The 17,576-nt window shown below is 49.2% G+C and overlaps 9 protein-coding genes across 9 annotated transcripts; 6 read left to right on the top strand and 3 right to left on the bottom strand.

Moving 5' to 3' along the window:
• Positions 1-1,003: 1,003 nt before the first annotated feature.
• On the top strand, positions 1,004-4,000 carry AA0111_g8180 (hypothetical protein; the record flags this gene model as incomplete). Its single annotated transcript, XM_028654599.1, has 1 exon — positions 1,004-4,000. The coding sequence occupies one exon, from the start codon at positions 1,004-1,006 to the stop codon at positions 3,998-4,000; it is 2,997 nt and encodes a 998-aa protein (XP_028504207.1).
• A 130-nt stretch (positions 4,001-4,130) lies between these two features.
• AA0111_g8179 (hypothetical protein) lies at positions 4,131-4,695 on the bottom strand (the record flags this gene model as incomplete). Its single annotated transcript, XM_028654597.1, has 3 exons — positions 4,131-4,260; positions 4,319-4,441; positions 4,496-4,695. The coding sequence occupies 3 exons, from the start codon at positions 4,693-4,695 to the stop codon at positions 4,131-4,133; spliced, it is 453 nt and encodes a 150-aa protein (XP_028504069.1).
• A 1,944-nt stretch (positions 4,696-6,639) lies between these two features.
• On the top strand, positions 6,640-7,188 carry AA0111_g8178 (hypothetical protein; the record flags this gene model as incomplete). The annotated part of the gene is made up of 1 exon (XM_028654596.1): positions 6,640-7,188. One exon carries the CDS (start codon positions 6,640-6,642, stop codon positions 7,186-7,188), a length of 549 nt encoding a protein of 182 aa, XP_028504068.1.
• Positions 7,189-7,435: 247 nt separating this feature from the next.
• AA0111_g8177 (hypothetical protein) lies at positions 7,436-8,238 on the bottom strand (the record flags this gene model as incomplete). The annotated part of the gene is made up of 2 exons (XM_028654595.1): positions 7,436-7,907; positions 7,985-8,238. The coding sequence occupies 2 exons, from the start codon at positions 8,236-8,238 to the stop codon at positions 7,436-7,438; spliced, it is 726 nt and encodes a 241-aa protein (XP_028504075.1).
• A 713-nt stretch (positions 8,239-8,951) lies between these two features.
• On the top strand, positions 8,952-9,851 carry AA0111_g8176 (hypothetical protein; the record flags this gene model as incomplete). The annotated part of the gene is made up of 1 exon (XM_028654594.1): positions 8,952-9,851. The coding sequence occupies one exon, from the start codon at positions 8,952-8,954 to the stop codon at positions 9,849-9,851; it is 900 nt and encodes a 299-aa protein (XP_028504074.1).
• Positions 9,852-10,439: 588 nt separating this feature from the next.
• Positions 10,440-11,414, top strand: AA0111_g8175 (hypothetical protein; the record flags this gene model as incomplete). The annotated part of the gene is made up of 2 exons (XM_028654593.1): positions 10,440-10,493; positions 10,551-11,414. 2 exons carry the CDS (start codon positions 10,440-10,442, stop codon positions 11,412-11,414), a joined length of 918 nt encoding a protein of 305 aa, XP_028504077.1.
• Positions 11,415-13,974: 2,560 nt separating this feature from the next.
• Positions 13,975-14,829, bottom strand: AA0111_g8174 (hypothetical protein; the record flags this gene model as incomplete). The annotated part of the gene is made up of 2 exons (XM_028654592.1): positions 13,975-14,643; positions 14,692-14,829. The coding sequence occupies 2 exons, from the start codon at positions 14,827-14,829 to the stop codon at positions 13,975-13,977; spliced, it is 807 nt and encodes a 268-aa protein (XP_028504076.1).
• A 477-nt stretch (positions 14,830-15,306) lies between these two features.
• AA0111_g8173 (hypothetical protein) lies at positions 15,307-15,481 on the top strand (the record flags this gene model as incomplete). Its single annotated transcript, XM_028654591.1, has 2 exons — positions 15,307-15,381; positions 15,434-15,481. 2 exons carry the CDS (start codon positions 15,307-15,309, stop codon positions 15,479-15,481), a joined length of 123 nt encoding a protein of 40 aa, XP_028504071.1.
• A 604-nt stretch (positions 15,482-16,085) lies between these two features.
• On the top strand, positions 16,086-17,575 carry AA0111_g8172 (hypothetical protein; the record flags this gene model as incomplete). The annotated part of the gene is made up of 6 exons (XM_028654590.1): positions 16,086-16,114; positions 16,162-16,385; positions 16,436-16,728; positions 16,777-17,091; positions 17,144-17,338; positions 17,393-17,575. 6 exons carry the CDS (start codon positions 16,086-16,088, stop codon positions 17,573-17,575), a joined length of 1,239 nt encoding a protein of 412 aa, XP_028504070.1.
• Between the last annotated feature and the right edge of the window lies 1 nt (position 17,576).

The raw sequence follows: 17,576 nt of genomic DNA, 5'->3' as shown, positions 1-17,576 counted from the left end.
TTGGACTGCTGCAGCTTTTGTCATATCACCTCAGCGATAGTCTAGTCACTGAGAACCTGCAAACTGCGGCAGGGCAATAGGTAGATCCGTCAAATCGCCATGCTTTTTAACGTAGTGGGCAACGATACCCGGGAACTCACGCTTGCCGCCCTTTGTCGCGCAACCGTCAAAGCTGATGTGTGTTTTACTGAGCGCGTCCAACAACCCCCCGACGACCCGCGGCCGTATATAGTCGTACAGGCGCATAAGGTATCGCGCACCGCTGTGATGAGACGTCCAAGAGCACCGCCAGCGTCTGGGTTAGCAGCTGCGATAAGCTCACGAAAGGCCGGTGGATGTGTAGCTATGGCCGCGTCGGCTGGTCTTACAGTGTTGTTTCAGGCTCGAGGTTGAATCTGTCATTTCGTATATACCTCCAGGCACGTCGTCGTGTATATGGCAATGCCGGTAGAGGGAGCTGGGACGTGCAGTTCATGACGCGACCCAGTGCCTGTGCGCCAGGTGAGCCAGTGCGCTCTGTCAGCCACTCGAACATCAAAACATTCATTCCATCCCAACTTTTACTGCGTCGCGATTAATCCAAGATTGATTTGTTTCATGGAGCGACCAGAGATATTGAGTCACTCGAAGTTGGTGCATGTTCCAAGTATCGCGAAGTTGCAAAAAAGTACGGGATTTTCCAAACAACGCTGTCGCTGTGAGCGCCGTTACCATTCGTTATGCTATATGTGCCTCATGGTCGGTGGTTGCGCGGTCAATCAGAAGCGATCAGACATTCTGGGCTGAGTGCAAGTACATGGAGATTTGGTTCTATGCCACGTACGACCATGTAAAACTAAAGATCAGTGCATCGCCACCACCAGGCTCACTTGGTCAGGCTGCAAGGCATCTTCGGCTAAGCAGCTGTGAGACCTCAGCCTCAGCCCACTGTAGTCAACCATCATTTGAGAGCGACAATGCCCATATCTTCTCTCTCTACCGTCACTGCACGAGGATCGCCACGATGGAAGCGCTTGTTGCGGTCGGATTGGCAGGCAACGTAGTCCAGTTTCTCCAAGGCGCTGGCACCCTAATCGCCGAGGCCAACGCGATACGGAGAAACGGTAGCCCCTCACCACTTCCGCAACTACGGAGCCTCTCAAAAACACTTACTGACCAAGCTGCTGTGCTAAGGACACGCCTAAAAGCATGCAGTGCGACGCTGAAGGATGAGGACCAGGCGAGTCAATGTCTCTGTGGTCGTATCGCATTCGCTAATTGCGTCACACAGAATCTTCTCGATCTTGCAGCAGAATGCGAAGAGGCTGGAACACAGTTCATCACTTATCTTGAGAGCTTTAAGAGCCACTCCTCTTCGAAACTCTTGCAGAGCGCGAAGAAGGCCATCAAATTTCAATGGAGTTCACATAAGATTGATGATTTTGCTGTTAAACTCGACAAGCTTCGCGGCTCCCTCACGTTGGGCACTGTACTAGCGCTCCGCACAAGTTCCGAGAGCAGAAACGATGAGATCCTTGGGCACTTGAAAGCGATACAGCAGGACCATAAAGCTCGGAATTTGGATGAAACAGACATTCGCACAGCAGTAGAAACTCTCGCGGACGCCATACAGGATCAAGCGAGTGGCAAGCTTGATGTCATTCAGGACGAGATTCGGTTGTGTCTAGATGAGATCAGTAGTCTACGTAGCGAGCGTACTCCAGAGGAAAAGTCACGAAGTCTAGAGAGTAGAGTCCTTAGATGGTTGGACTTCCGGCAGATCTTCTGGCGCTACAAGAGTGTTGCGACAGCGTACCAAAGGACGTATGAGTGGATTTACGACTCGCCAATCATGCACAATCGTTGGTCGGACTTTCCAAAGTACTTACAACAAGACACGGGTGAGCCATACTTCATCAGTGGGAAGGCTGGCAGTGGCAAGTCTACCCTCATGAAGTCCCTCTACGGCCACTCAAGTACGGGAACAGCGTTGAAGAAATGGGCAGGAACGAGCGAGCTGATGAAGTTGCATTTCTTCTTCTGGGATCTTGGGACTACCCTTCAGAAGACTCATGTCGGAATGCTGAGAGCTCTACTCCATACGGTACTCGACGAACATCCGGAGTTGGTGCCAGCTGTCTTCCCAAGACTGTATCGAAATTGGAAAGCATCAGATGCGGATATCGAGCCCCAATACGTCGAGGTGAAGGAAGCTTTTGAAAGACTAATCGAGAAGTCCCATTTTCTGAAACTAGCAATCTTCATAGATGGTATCGACGAATTTGACGGCAACCACCGCGACATGGCGCTCTTCCTACGATCGCTGGCATCACCACACGTGAAACTGATTGTCTCGAGCCGTCCTGTAAACGCCTGCTTGGATGTGCTGGCGGGGTGCCCCACCCTACGCCTGCAAGAGCTCACACGACCGGATATGGAGAGGTTTGTGCACGGGGAGCTTTCATCTAACTACTCCATGGGCCGCCTGATGGAGCAATTTCCAGAAAGAGCTCCGCAGTTGATCGAAGATTTACTCGATAAAGCAGAGGGTGTGTTCCTCTGGATCAAGCTTGTTGTTCGTCTGCTAGTCGACGGCCTCCAAAATGGAGACAATCTTGAGGAGCTACATGCCAAATTGACGTTGCTTCCTTCCGACCTCAGAGATCTGTATAAGAACATGTTTGGGAAAATGAAGCTCGAGTACCAGAAGCAGGCGGCAGTAATCTTCCAGCTACTTGACCGGTGGCGCCGTTGTATAAATATTCAACCCCTTCCTGGCGTGGTCTTATCGTACGCCATACGCTCGCCCACAGAAGTCTTTCAAGCATCAATTGCTCCGATGACCGGTGAGACATTCAGTTGGATCATGGAAACTTTGGAAAAACGCATTCGCAGCCGTTGCTGTGGCCTCCTCGAAGTTCGCTACAACGATGACAAGGAGACAGTCGCTGGGTGGGCAACCACTCAATACATCACTATTGACAAGATAAATCGCGGTGTGGTCACATATCTGCATAGAACGGTCGCCGAGTTTATTGCAACGACTGAAGTCTGGCAGGAGGTCTGTGAGCTAACGAATGATATGGCTTTAGATTCTACATCCAGCCTTACATCTGCATGCTTGTCTACGATGAAGTTAGCCAGTCAATATGACGACGATGGGCTGAAATGGTATCTAGAAACCACAGCGAGCTTTTGTCAGCGAGCTACGACCACTGAGCCTCAAACCACCCAAAAGTATGTTTACGAGATGGATCACATCATGTCAAGGTTTCAACAAAGGTCACGTCGCCCCTACGATGGTAGATCTCGGGTCCGCACCTTACACTGGTCTGCCGAACCGCATGACGTAGAACCGGTCGAATCGGCCTTGGCTGTCGAGGAACATAAGAGTATTCATACCTTTGCGGCTAGGCGAGGCATACTGGCTCATCTACGTCTGCTGCCCTTCGGTGTTGGGGATGAGGAACGGTTCGTGATCGTCCTAAATGCGTTGCTTATATGGAGGAAGAGACTGTTTCGCGCCCTGAACAATAGTGGGTCTCTCGGCAATGCAACAGAGTTGCTATCATACCTCCTGCGGAATGTCTGGGGTCCAGAATCTATAGCATTCAGTACCAGCTTGTGGCAACAAGCGTTGGTATGGTGTACGGATATGAAAGCTGACCATTACTCGATATTGGAGGCTGCTCGGCTACTGAAGGTACTCTTGAGCGCAGTGGACGCACCGCAGTCGTTATGGCAAAGATCAGTGCAAGCTTGGAAAGACTTTATCCTAGGTCCGACACATGTTTTGAAATCATTCAGGGCTCACGCAGAGGACAACCCTTCTCCGGAGAATATCACTTTGCTCAATAATCTCGAGCACCTCACTGGAACCAGAGGCAATCGACCTGCAGCTCCAGTAGCAGGCCATGAGGGGATAAAAATCAATCCTAGCTCACAAGCGAGTCGAATGAAGGGAAAAAAGACAAGAAGAAATAAGAAGATCAAGCTGCGAGCGGCCGATAGAGCGAGCTGAGTGTGCTCGAATTTCTTATCCAAATCTGTTTTATCATTGAGATTATCACTACTCTCGGTTACTGTAACGTAGATAACCATGTGACGATCGTACAACTATTGACAGCAGAGACGTAATTACCCTTGCCACCCTACGAGCACGTTGGGTTTGTACTTGGCTTTACAGCAGCATTCGAAGGATTCGTTTGTCCACAGCCTGCTATAGCGCCACCAACTGTATCATCAACCGCAGCATTGTACGCAGCACCGCAGTTCGGATCGCTGGACACCGTATTAGCAAGAGGATCCTTTCATTGCCACTTCCTCCAGGACAACTTACCTCGCGCCACCACTAGCATTGTTGAACCACGAACACACATCGTGCGAGAAGCAATCCTGTGTATACACGTTGCCTATTGCGGTTCCTGAGCAGCCTGCTCCGCAGCGGCCATTACAGCTGTACCTGTGGAGTATGTTAGATATTACATGGAGGAATATGAGAGGTTGGACTGCGTACTCTCCACCATTCACGCTGTTCGCTCCAAAGTTGCTGCCTACAACGCCGGTCCAGCGACATGACTGGCCGGCTGCATTGGTCCATGATGCTGTTGCTGTGGCGCCGACCTTGAGGCAAGATATTGCGCGTTTGTCCAGGGTAGGAGATGCAGAGACCCCGATCGTTAAGAGAGCAGTGAAACAGAGACTAAGGAAATACATGTTGTGTTATGGGTTTGTAAGTAGTGGATTATCAGCGTTGGTGATGACTGCAGTGCTGATCGTATCTCATGGACTGTCCAGATGCTATGAACGGGAGTCAAATGGCTGGAACAAGGTATTTTATGGGCTACTTCAACGGCGATTCAACGCAGATCTCCACTCATCTAATTGACCCTCACCGTAAAGCTGGCCATTACCTTATGTCAATGTCAAGACGTACGCTCTTGCCCTTTGGAGTGCAAGTGCTATACGCTACGCCGTCACAGCTTACCTCTTCTCATCTTAGGGTCACTACAGAACACTCTCTAATTCGCCGAGAATTCGGCCCTGTTGATCTAGTATTCAAATTTACCCGGTGTTGTGTCTGACTAGAGATCTGTAGATCGGAGAATTAGCGGAAGCGTGCAGCCGTACCCCAACTAAACGGCTTTCATGCCGTTTCGAGGCTTCAAGGTTTCTAGAAAGGAGATGGGCTAGGGCATGACGAAATAGTTGGGGTCGCGACATGCAAGGGTGTGATGTTGCAATGATGGTGTTACCGAGGCTCACGAGGCTCATCCTGGAAAATCAGGTACAATCTACCGGACTTGAGTGGACGGAACGACTTTCTTCAGGCATGCGAGTCTTTGTGTGTCATGCAGTCATATTACATGGCATGGTTGGCAACCGTAACTTGAGTATGGGAAGATTTAAGGTGTCAAGGTCTACACATCTCATGTACCTAGATAGAGCGATACCCATGCGGCGCTGCTCGCCGATGACGCTCTTGATAAATTGATGTTTTAGTTGTTCTAATACATACGACCATAGGACACTGAAAATTAGGCTTCCCGTCCGCTCAGCCATATACAAGCAGTGTACCGGCGGATTAGTAGTTAGGTGGGTGACCACTAGCGAATCCCCGCTGTTGTATGTTTTTGATCTTTTTATTTTGCCTGCTCAGTACATCACACACGCCTGCTCTCACGGTGTTCTGGTTGTTCTCTCTTACCTTCCTTAGTCATGGTAGCGCTTTCTTAGCGTCTAAACATCCGACCCACATGGCTCAAGTGTTCACACGACTACCCGCCTGAGTAACTACGCTCAGTCGCAACCTGGGAATTCTTACCCACGTCCATATATCCTTGCACTAGACCATGGACGACAACGCATAGCGCTCCAGAGGTCGTCCGCCACCCAAAAATCAAGCTCGCACTTTTGTTCAGAATCCCCTCGAAGCCCCAAACCTCGAGAACGCTGCCCAGATTGGTCTCGTTGATGAAGCCAAGGCAGTCATCTTCCGCAAAGCTAGACGAGTGTTTTTCGAGACCAAGCCTTCAACGACGGTAACATCGAAGAACACATTCTTCCCCGGAGTGCTATGGCAAAAAAAAAAAGAGGGCGGAGGCACATTGGGTGGCTTCTTCACGTTTTAACATGATGGAGAGAAGGGCGAGACGACGTACGGAATAACGGCTTACCACGCCGCCGTGGACGAACGCACCAATCTGAGCGCCGGTAAGTGAAGTTCGTTTAGTTCACACGAGGGCTCCCACTGACATCCACGCACAGAGAGCGATGGGCACAAACCTTTGACGCCGCACAATCTGCCAGAGAATCAACAAATGCCTATCACGAGAAGACCACAACAAAGTAAAGGCTCATATCACCGCCGTCCTAAAACCGGCCAGAGAGGCACTTGAACAAGTGATACAGGATCTACAAGATCTGGAAGATGGTTCAAAAGGAGAGACAGCTGTGTTGAGGAAGGCTTGGCTCCCCGACCAGATCTCCAGGTACAAGACCTTGGCGACAAGACGGCAAGCAGAGCAGAACATCGTGGATGAACACGACATCAAGACAGGAACTTTGGCGGCCGCGTCAGGAGCATGTCTGCTAGAAGCTCCCAGAATCGGGGGCAACGCCGTAACGGATACTGTGAAGAATCCAACTGTAACGTGGCCCATGGACTGGGCGGCTATCAAGATCGACCCCAAGCTGGAGTGGTCCAACAACTCAGAAGATCCCAAGCACACCAAACTAACGGGTGGGATCAAGGGCAAAACGCGCGTAGATGATATGGAGAGTGCGAACTACTACCGCATCCCCAACCCACGGGAACTCGAGTGCGAAATCGCATTCCATGGACGAACAAGCGGCTGGGAGTTTGCCGATTTAAACTGCACACAATCACTCTTGAATCCCATCTACTGCGGCAAGGGTAGACCAAGCGGCAATATGGGCGAACTCGACGGTCGATACAAAGTCAGCAGAGAGAAACCCGGTTACTGCTGGTCTTTTGTACCACGAATTGGATACAGGCGCTGTGACCCATGCTTGAGTGGCGACTCGGGTAGCGCGGACTTATTGGACCCGGAATATCCACCAGCCCATAGAGGTGATAATTGGTGGGTCAGCATCTTGTTCGGTCATGAGCACAAATCAGTTGACTACATGACACCAATCGAGAATGTCATCAAAGACATTGAGGCAGTAATGAACGGAAGGTGCTAGTTCCGGAACAGGCTTAACGGTTCTCAAGACCGCAAGTAAGAGAGCTGGAAAAAGAGCCATCTCATGTTGTTATTGGTGCCTACCACGTGCACTAGTGTACTACCTACATAGAGAAGTAATCCGTAGAATCGATCGATGACTCGTACACTCCAACAAGAGCCGTGCCGAGGTCGCTATCTAAGCTCTGCCTTATATAATGTTGCATGATTAAGATACCAACAGGTTTTAGGTCGTGAAACAACCTCAACTAAAGACCAGCCATTCTCCTGAAAGCTATATTGGATATAAGTCGTCCCTCCATTCCCATGTCGCTGTCATGCATAGGAGCGCCAGACGACATCGCAAGTTCGGTCATAATCTTGCCCATAGGTTTTGTAGGCGTCATCCAACTCTTGGATACAGCGTTGATAGCAGAAAACAATACGTTCTTGGTATATGGTTGCTTGGGAATGAAATCATGGATTTCAGTATGTTCTCTCCAATCAACAGCTGCAGGGCGTATATTGTAAGCTTTGAACTGAGGGCGATCCTTGTGTAGTTGGAGCAGTGCTGATTCTATCTGCCCTTTCACACGTCCGAACAACGGAGTGAACATCCCTGGTGATTGAGTCGCGCCTTCGCCAGAGACGTACACAAAGGTGAAAGGTGAGTCTGGGTGCAAAGTCGAGAAAGCCTTGGCAGCCTCAAGTGTATAATTATGCGTTATCTCGATATATTTCCTGCACTTTACAATTAACACATCGAACACAGTAAGGCCACGATGAGCGTCGTAACTCGACGTTCGTATTCCACTTACTCCTTGTCGACGTCGTTCTGGCTGACACCCAGTGCCCATACACATCCTTTTGCGTCGCGCAACTCATCCAGCAGCGTTTCGCTGTAAACTCCAAAATCGTTGTGTATGATCACTTTGGCCTTGTCGTGTCCTTCTGCCATCGCAACTGGACGTCGACTGAGTATAGAGATACGACTTATCGACTGTTGCGCAAGCATGTTGTCGAGCACTGCGGCACCAACTAGGCCAGTAGCACCAGTAAGGATAAGATGCATTGTGGTATCTTTTAACTGGGATCGATGCTCGGGACAAGGAATGAAGTAACTCTAAGGTTTGTGAATGTCAAAGGACAACCTTAACAATATAAGGTGTTGGAAAATATGCTCTATTTGAGAGACTTCGTGGATAAAAGCAAACGCCGTTGCAAGAAGTCCATGTTGTGTTCGCTTTGATCCTGGTTCGTCCGCAAACATCAGTCTCCATTTTGAGCACTAGTCCGCTTCCAGCTAGCTTACCTAGGCAGACCGTGGTTCGTCCGCAGTAGGATACATCTTATCTCCGGGTGGAAAACCCAATCAAAAAGAAAATCAAGCAGAGCCTGCCTTGGCATCCATAATGTTAAGCTAACTGACTATCGGGATCTGTCCCGTAGCGCATGCCTAGGTATAGATCGAACATGGCTTCTCCGCATAAAACCGAGCTTGCCCAATTTGGCTAAGGCACCTCAATGTTCTCGCTGGAAGGATGCTGGAATTGACTGATCCGGAATCTCGCTCGAACTGCTATCAGATCGATAAAAGACATCATCACTTTCGTCCGTACACTAACTTTCCTCCTGCTATTAAGAATGATAAAACCTTGTTCCCCTTGGATATGATATAGAAGTTGCAGAAGCTTTAAGTACCCAACTACCTTCCTTCTCTTCACATTTTTCATCCTCATCTTTCTTCCTCACCAGCAAAGCAAAGTTACCTAAAACTCGATCCAAATGTCGAAGATCAGTATTCCAAAGGGCTGTATCAAGCTCGCCGGACTGCTCTTCAAGCCAGTCTCTATCTCGGGAAAAGCTCCGGGAGTTGTCGTCATCCACCCAGGCGGAGGTGTTAAAGAGCAAAGCGCCAGCATCTACGCCAAAAAGCTATCCGAACAGGGTTACATCGCAATTGCGTACGATGCAGCCCATCAGGGTGATTCGGAAGGTCTTCCCCGCCACCTTGAAGACCCTGCAGTGAGAACATCAGACGTGTCTGCTGTGGCGGACTATCTTGAACGACTGGATGACGTGGATGCTAGTCGCCTCTTTGTAGTTGGCGTCTGCGCAGGTGGGGGATACGCTGTAGCTGCAGCGAAGGGTGACCACCGTTTCAAGGCTGTTGCCATCGTCAGTCCTGTTAACGGAGGCGATGGCGCCCGTCTTGGCATTGATGGAAAAGGAGACCCTGCACATGCAGCTGCGGCCCTTGATCAGATCGCGCTCGGGATCCAGTCCGAGGCTCAAACCAATGAAGCGATCACTATTCCTATCATCCCGCCCAAGGGCGACAACCCAGGTCGCGATACGCTGGATACACACGAGTACTATTTCACATCACGAGGACAACATCCCAACTCTCAGAACAAAATGGCTCTTCGTTCTGTCCCCTTCGTTATGGGCTGGGATGCATGGGGATTTGCAGATGTTCTCCTTACGCAACCTTTGTTGATTGTTGTTGGTGAGGAGTCAGCGAATAAGTGGCATGCTGACAGGCTCTTTAAACTTCTCAGCGGCAAGAACAAGGGTCTCAAGCGGGTCATTTGGCCCAATGCCTACCATATCGACTTTTATGACAAGGAGGAGTATGTCAACGCCACTATTGAAGAGATTAACACTCTGTTTAAGAGTGTGTAGAAGAGTTCAGTCCATAGTTTGCTGGAATCCGCATCGGCTTTTAAACTGTAAAGCCCATTATATTGAGCGATCTCTGTCACAATCACAGCTGCCCACTGTTGCTTTACTATACCTACCCTTTTCCTACTGGCCTGTCAAACGTCTCGTCTTTAGCTTCACAAGTTCCGCGGATATAGCCCTCTTATCTGCTGCTCTGAGTCCCGCATCTTCGATCGCTGCATCCGTAACGGAGCGGCGGCGCAGCAAGGATATCTGGTATAGTCCGCACAGTAGAAAACAGGCGATTGGTTGCAGGTCACTAGTTCCACGTCTGTGCATCTGCCTCTAATACATGTATTAGCAATCGGCTTATACGGCGGATACAAAACGGATGTATTCTTTCCCAGTTTCCCTTATGCAGTAATCTCCCGATTAAGCTTACAAACATGAGTGCAAGATGATTTCAAATGCGGACTTGCTCTGCAGCTCCGTGCATCGAAACATGAGCCCCATGCTCAAATTACATATCAAGAAATGTACTATATAGGTATACCCGACATCAATATCTCGTATGCTGCTTAAACGAACAAAGACCTCCTCTTATCCCAAATGATTCCCTTCCATCTTCAGAATAGCACTGTTGAAAGCGTGGTACTTCTCGGCGTAAGTGTCCGTGGTAATAGGACATTTGTCTAGATCTCCACTGACTTCCGTCTCTAGAAGGGCCTACTTGGATCTAGTGTCCTTCCGGCTCTCGTCGATGCTGGTTTCAAAGTGATCCATCTCGGTAGATCAGTGAACAAGAAAGATGGTCTTCCAGCCGGGGTTAAATTTGCAGTTGTCGATCACAACTCTATTGACAGCCTCGAAGCTGCTTTCCGTGGCCAAGATGCAATAGTGTCGACTGTCGGTATGAAAGCTATCCCCGGTCAGAAGTTGGTTATCGATGCTGCCATCAAGGCCGGCGTCAAGCGCTTTATACCATCTGACTTCGGAGCCTTGACTACGGATCCAAATGCCGGCCACTTCCCCTACCATCGCGGGATGATTGATATCCAAAACCACCTCCACGCCAAAGCCGACGCTCGCTCAATCAAATACACTATCCTTTCCGTCGGAGCTTCCACCGAGTTCCTGGGGTCTGACCTCTTAATCGATTGGCAACACAAACATGCAGAGATATGGGACGACGGCCAAGCTCTCGTCAGCACTACGAGCTTGGCTGCTACTAGCAGGGCTGTCGCTAGTGCTTTGAGGAAGTTAGAGGCTACAAAGAACCGCAACGTCTTCGTCCACGAGTACGCAGTGTCTCAGGAACAATACTTGGAAATGGCCAAAAAGTACGCAAAGCCAGAGACCAAGTGGTCTGTTGTCAAAATAGAGGATGCAGAGACTGAAATGGGGAGGAGAGCAGGTGTGTTAAGGGAGCAGGGTGACGTGGCCAGTATCTTCTCCTTTATCAAGGGAATATTGCTAAGTGGGAAATACAATTCACACTATAAGCATACCGACAACTCACTCGTTGGGTTGCGAGAACTTAGCGAAGCTGAGTTTGAGGCGAAGGTAGCAGATATGTGCAGCTAGATTTGTAAAGAGCAACCGATCTTTACCTAGGTATATATGGATAGCTACGCAACCTAGCGGAAACTATGTCGCTTTGTCTAAGACCCGCAAAGTCCTCTACATCACCCTGTGAAACTGCGCACACGGTCGACGATTGTTGCAGGTCAAGGCCAGGAGTCAGCAGTATCTCGATCCATCAGAAGAGGATGTTCTCGTTGCCTAAGTGCTGCGAATGTCTGACAACGGCTTGCGCCTGCCGCTCTCAAGGCGAGGAGAACTAAAGCGCTTGATAGTCCCCAATGATTCAAAGGGATACCGTATCAGGCACGACGTCGATACCTCGTAGCATTGTTTTGCATGTGTGTTGCATCAACACCAAAGAATTGCTGTTAACTGTCAGCATAAATCTGAGAGTTTGCCGGGTTGGCTGTCTCACTAGTGAATCGTTCATGTTCTGATCTTTGAAACCTCCACCAGCGAGTCTTGTCTTCGTCTTTTGCCGATTCAATACGTCGCTCTATCATAATGTTAGCCATCGTCCGCAACCGATTGAACTCGAGTTACTCTAACCTGCTCGATAGTCCTTTCCGTCACATATCGTACGCAAACCACTTGCTTGGTCTGTCCGATACGTTGCGCTCTAGCCATTGCCTGCAACTCAACGAAAGGATTCCATTGTGGTTCGAGCAGGTATATATGTGTCGCAACGGTCAGGTTAAGCCTAAGTATGTTAGCGCTTGACGTTTTCCTTCCAGTATGTTTACAAACCCTTCTGCGCCAGTACCCAATGTCATCAGGAGGATGTTTGGTCCGAACGGAGATTTGGAATTTTTCAGCACTTTAAGTCTTTGTTTCAAGCTTAAGCTTCCGTAAATCATGTCATTCTCCAAGCCAGCTTCAATAAGAAGCTTAGCTGTGAGGTCCAAGGTTTTCTTCCAGGCAGAGAAGACGATACTGGCGATTCTGTTAACTGATGTATCTTGACCACTGCTAGAGGAACTCACCACTTGTTCCTAGGCGCTCCCTTAATATCGTCGAGTAATGCTAACAGTTTGGAAGGGTATGGGAGCAAAGATTCACTCGTCCCACTAGAGAGTCCTTGTGTCTCGATATGGGTAGCAAAATCTGGTGGAGAATGACCCGATGCGCAAAGTAGACAATATGTCCCTTTTCCTTTCGCCACACATTGAGGCCAACAGCTGTGACAGACAAGATGTCTGCATGGCTGGATAAACTTGCCTCGATCTCGACCTTCCACCTTGTCGATAGAGAGGACACTGTTCGTACACTTGGCGCATACATTCTCTGCAAGCTGCACCAGGTAAGAGAGCATCTCATCGTCTGACTCAACCAGTTCATCTCGTGTCCCTCTTGGGCCATTGTTGCAAAAGATCCGCAATTTGTGGATGGATTGAAGGGTAGTAGAAGCGAATTTGCCGTTTCCACTAACGGCCATCTGCACCTGTCTCTTATAATGCTCATATAGATCGGTATACTGACGGCGCTCCTCATCAGAGAACTTGATCAATCGTGGGAGGGCTATCGGTCGAGGTAGGCCAAGAATTTCTCGAGTTCGCCGAAGACAGATGGTTCTCAGTACTGTCTGCAAATTCGTGAACCGATCAGTGAGCGTTGGCGCGATGACGCAGGTGCGGAAAGTTGATATACGCGCTAGCTCTGTGAGTCGAAGGAAAGCAACTAGGCTGCCCAAATCTTCGAGACGATTCTGGATAGGCGTTCCAGTGAGACACCAACGACGATGCGCGGGAAGGTCCTGGATTGCCTTGAACATCCTGGTTTTTTGATTCCGTATCTTGTGCGCTGCATAATATCTGGTCAGCGAGGAGAGATATACTCAGACAAAAAAGGTCCTACCTTCGTCTAGTACAATGCGAAACCAGTGAATTCGAGACAAGGGTGATGGGTTCTTCTTGGTGTCTTCCAAGGCTGTGGCATATGTGGTGAATACAACGTCCCTATCGAAAAGAAGGTGTATTTCTGCATGTCGTTCCGCACTGAGGTGTCTGTGGAATGTGACTTTGTGCGGATACGTGTGTCTGCGGGTGTCAGTTGATTGGACCATGGCCGTGGAATGAAGGGCTTACGTGTGAATCTCATCGATCCAATTATCGATCAAAGCTACTGAAGTCAGCTTCTCGTCCGATCTCGGTGGACCTTAGCCCAGAATCCAATTACTCGTAGAAGGGACGACGATCAAGGTCGCTCGTGAGGGCCTCAGTGCGTCTGGTGGCTCTTTCGCAAACATTTCCGCTTCTGGGAGAGAGCTGGCAATGGCCGATAACATCGTCAATGACTTGCCCAGTCCCATGTCATCTGCAAGGATACCCCCTCTAGCTTCCCGACGCTCAAAGGCTTCGGACTTTGTCAATACATGCTGGAAACTATCGTGTAATCAGCTCTACATCCTCTCAGGCAAGAGCATCAGGAGAGTATACTAGGATTCACCGTTTTTACGCCTTTCCCGCCAAAAGGTAAGCTCCGTGGAAGGCCGACCGCTTTCTCGCTGTGCGATAAAGTCCAGCGCCATCTCTTGGTGCCTGTAACATGAATCAGTATACATTTATCGACGTGAGCTCGGTGCTACTTGCTTCATGAGTTTGCTCTTGATGCGACTAGTGTCGGTATGGATCTCTTGCAGTATATTCGTGTGAGAAAGGGAATCAAGTATCTGTTCAACATGGTCTTGGGGGTTTAGGAACGGCTTCGGATTACTCTGAGTTGGTCCATCTGGAATGACAACAGATGTTGGTGCATCATCTGCCTCAATCATGATTTCGTCGGGTTTTTCATGGAATCCTTCGATCTGCAGAATCTGAGGATTGTAGTACGTCTCTCCAGCAGGATTCTGCGCAGGGCATTGCAAGAAGATGCCAGAGCTAAGGAGGATATTGCCGACTTTACCAGCATGATGAACCAGGCTCTTCAAGTTCACATCAATGGAGAACGTTACTACTTCATCTGCATATGATTGGGAAGTTCTTGTGACTTCCTCCCATAGCTTGCGCTCCATACACGCCTGGAACCTGACTTCGAGCCCTACGAGTCGGCGAGCTTCGCTACAGAAGGTCTTGTCAAGACGCGCAAACTCATATCCATTGCTCGAGAGCTCAAAGTAGTCGCCTTTCGCGAGGATCTCGAAAGTAACATGATGCTGGTTCGATCCAAGAGAATATGTGCGGTGGATGAATTTGCATGCTTCCCGTCGAGCCTGGGCTTTCACATCGATGATCTGTAAAGAACTTAGAACAATGATCTAGTCTGGTTTCATTAGTCGTACCGAGCCCAGAAGACGCAACGACTCGTTGAATGATGTCATGCCACGAGCATATTGTGGTTGCTCGTAATGTGGCATAGGCGCAAGATCGATTTCGAAAGGATATGGCCTTTTCAAGGCCATGTAAGGAGTTGCGTCCATGGCATTTGCTTGTCTGCCTCAATATACGCGATAAACTTCTAAGTCGCACAATACGGTGTCGAAGTCGTTTGCTGCTAGAACAACGCTACAACATCGATGTGCTGCTATGAAGGAGGCCTTACGAAGGCACAAAAACCAGTCGTCAGTGAATGTCTGGTTGCTGTGGCAGTGCTGCAGTTGGATCTAGACCTGGACGAACGAGGACTCTCGAGGACCGCGGTCTGCCTCGTGCACAGACGAGGCTGAGCAACCTTACGCTCGGATCACCCAAGGCATTGCTCACCTCATGAAGTTAAGCCCAGTGGACGTTTGCCATTTTCCACACTACACCACTCCAGGCATAATGATTACACAGGTCATCGAAAGTCGCTATACAGTGGAGTATGATGTCTTGGTCGCTTTCCTCAGTTCGATGTTCGGGTCAGCCACTTATGAAATTGTTGTACGAAGGTGTTTCCCACAACAAAGAAACGAGCGATGCTGATCGATCTCTGCCAGATACCCGACGAAGGAGAGAAGTGGAAAGTCAAAGTCCCAAGAGAGCTTACCCGTGTAAGCATTTCCAGAGAATAATTGCGAGCGGCGGTTGCGCTGACCTGAACAGGATGAGCTTGTAGATTTGCAGAGGAAGTTCGGGCAGGCACTTGCGTAGTGGCGGGGCAGCTGGGGAAACATCAAGTGTCGCCCTTGTTTTGTGGCTAGGCGGCTAGGCGGCTAGGCGGGGAACCCGAGCCCCACCAGCACAGCGAGGCACCCTCGACCTCCCAGATACCTGAGTAGCTCAAATTAAAAACTAGACTTGCTGCTTTCCTAGTGCACATTTGGGCAGATTCTATTGGGCGGGCTACCGGTCGAGCCTGACAACTGAGCTGCGGCCGAGCGGCTACAGCCTACCGGTGAACCATCCAATCCCGCTCGCTATAAATGAAAGACGCGCAGATCACATAGCGGAAATCGCAAAATGTGTCCATTAAGGTTCGATAGCAATGATGATTGGAAAAGATATCCTCGAAGTCTTCGCCTCGCACCGCTCGAGTCGGACGCGTCTCGCAACGATACCAGGATAAGCCGGCTGAGTAAAGATCTGTTTGTCGCGAATAATGAATCGGCATTCGAATTCATAGCCATCGGTGTAGCAAACAAGGGCAAGGCTTCAAGTGTGATGTCTCAATTGGAGTGCGATTGACGAATCAACAGATGATGGACACGATGTATTGACACAGCAGATTCAAAGCACGGAAAGCTTGAAAGCAATCATGGAACTTGAGCCAGTGACTTCAGTGGTGTCAGTATGCTTCTTAGATAGAGCTGGCCAAAGCTAATGAGCGGCAGTTTCATCGACCAAAGCTACACTTGGAGTCGCCTTTGCATAAGTGAGGAATACTTTCGACGACTCTTTACGCAGATGGCTGTACACCCTAATTTTGTAGATGTAGTCCGCTTATTTTGCGAAAAGACAGGCCCTGTGGAAGAAGGCTTCAGCTCGTTGTTTATGAACATGTCCGAAGGGGATCTTTCCGGCAATCACTCGGCGCCAGGTCGAGACTGCAGCTACAGTAATGTCCCCTGGTGTCATTCTGGAATGTAACGCTGAGCCATTTTTTAGACATTGGATACAACATTAAGTATGTCGCAAAACACGGCCGACGCTATCCAACCGACCCGTTCTCCATCCGAGAGATTGGTGTTTACCAACACTTTTCATCTTCAGATCAACGGTGTCAGTGGATATTCTTGCAAGCCCCAGACCACCTCAAAGACAGATTGAGGAGTAACCTCCAGTGCTTTGATGACAATCCGCCTATGAGGCAGGTTCTACAGCATTCGATGTTACTCCTAGAAGTGTCTGAAGACTGGCGCGAGTATCTGGTGTATCTCGAAGAAGAGTTCTCCAAGATAGTGAGTACAGGAACGCGCAAATAAGAATGGAATTAACTAGCCATTCAGGTTGATCGAGGCTTCTTCACTAATGTCAAGGAGCTGCATACTGAAGGGGACGTGCAAGCCGATTTTTCAGATCTTAGAAAGCTGCACATCCTGTCCGACAAGCTGCTGAGACTAGCTCACATACTGAAGTTGAACATTCGACTCGGCTGTCAGCTAAGAAGCGGGGTGTTAGACCTCAAGATGATCTCGTCACCAACTTTGCAGACCAGCTTCAATGAGATGCAAGGTATATTGGACAAATACGTATACGAACAAGAGACGAATTTGGCCAGGATTGAGACACTCATTGCGCGGTCTGCTGGAATCGGCCAACTTGTAAGCGCTTGTATGCGCTTGGACTGCGACATTGCTGAACTTCCACACACAGGTTCAAGGTATACAGGATTTCAGATTGAACGAAGCGAGCAAGCACATCAACCACGAGATGCAACGATTGACAGAACAGGGAATCAAAGAGAACGCCCTGATGAAACGACTCACGGAACAGTCTACAAATGACACTCGGTCTATGATGATAATCGCCTTGATTTCCGCGATATTCTTACCTGCGACCTTCCTAGCAGTAAGTTGCTTTTGTGCGCCGAACGATTATGTCTTGCGACTGATTTAAAGCTAGACTTTGTTTGGATCCAACTTTTTCGCTTACTCCGAGCGTCAAAATGCTTTGACTGTTGCGTCGAACTTTTGGGTGTATGTTATCATTACATTTGCATTCTCTGGGTCAACAGTGATTCTTTGGTTTGTTTGGAGGCGACAGAGGGTGCGTAGGTCAATTTCGGACGAGATTGAGCCTCCCTGAA

The sequence above is a fragment of the Alternaria arborescens genome (genome assembly GCF_004154835.1).
Source record: "Alternaria arborescens strain FERA 675 chromosome Unknown contig_20, whole genome shotgun sequence".
NCBI classification, from domain to species: Eukaryota; Fungi; Ascomycota; class Dothideomycetes; order Pleosporales; family Pleosporaceae; genus Alternaria; species Alternaria arborescens.
The sequence above is the reverse complement of the archived record's forward strand: the minus strand, read 5'-3'. Positions and strand labels throughout refer to the sequence as shown.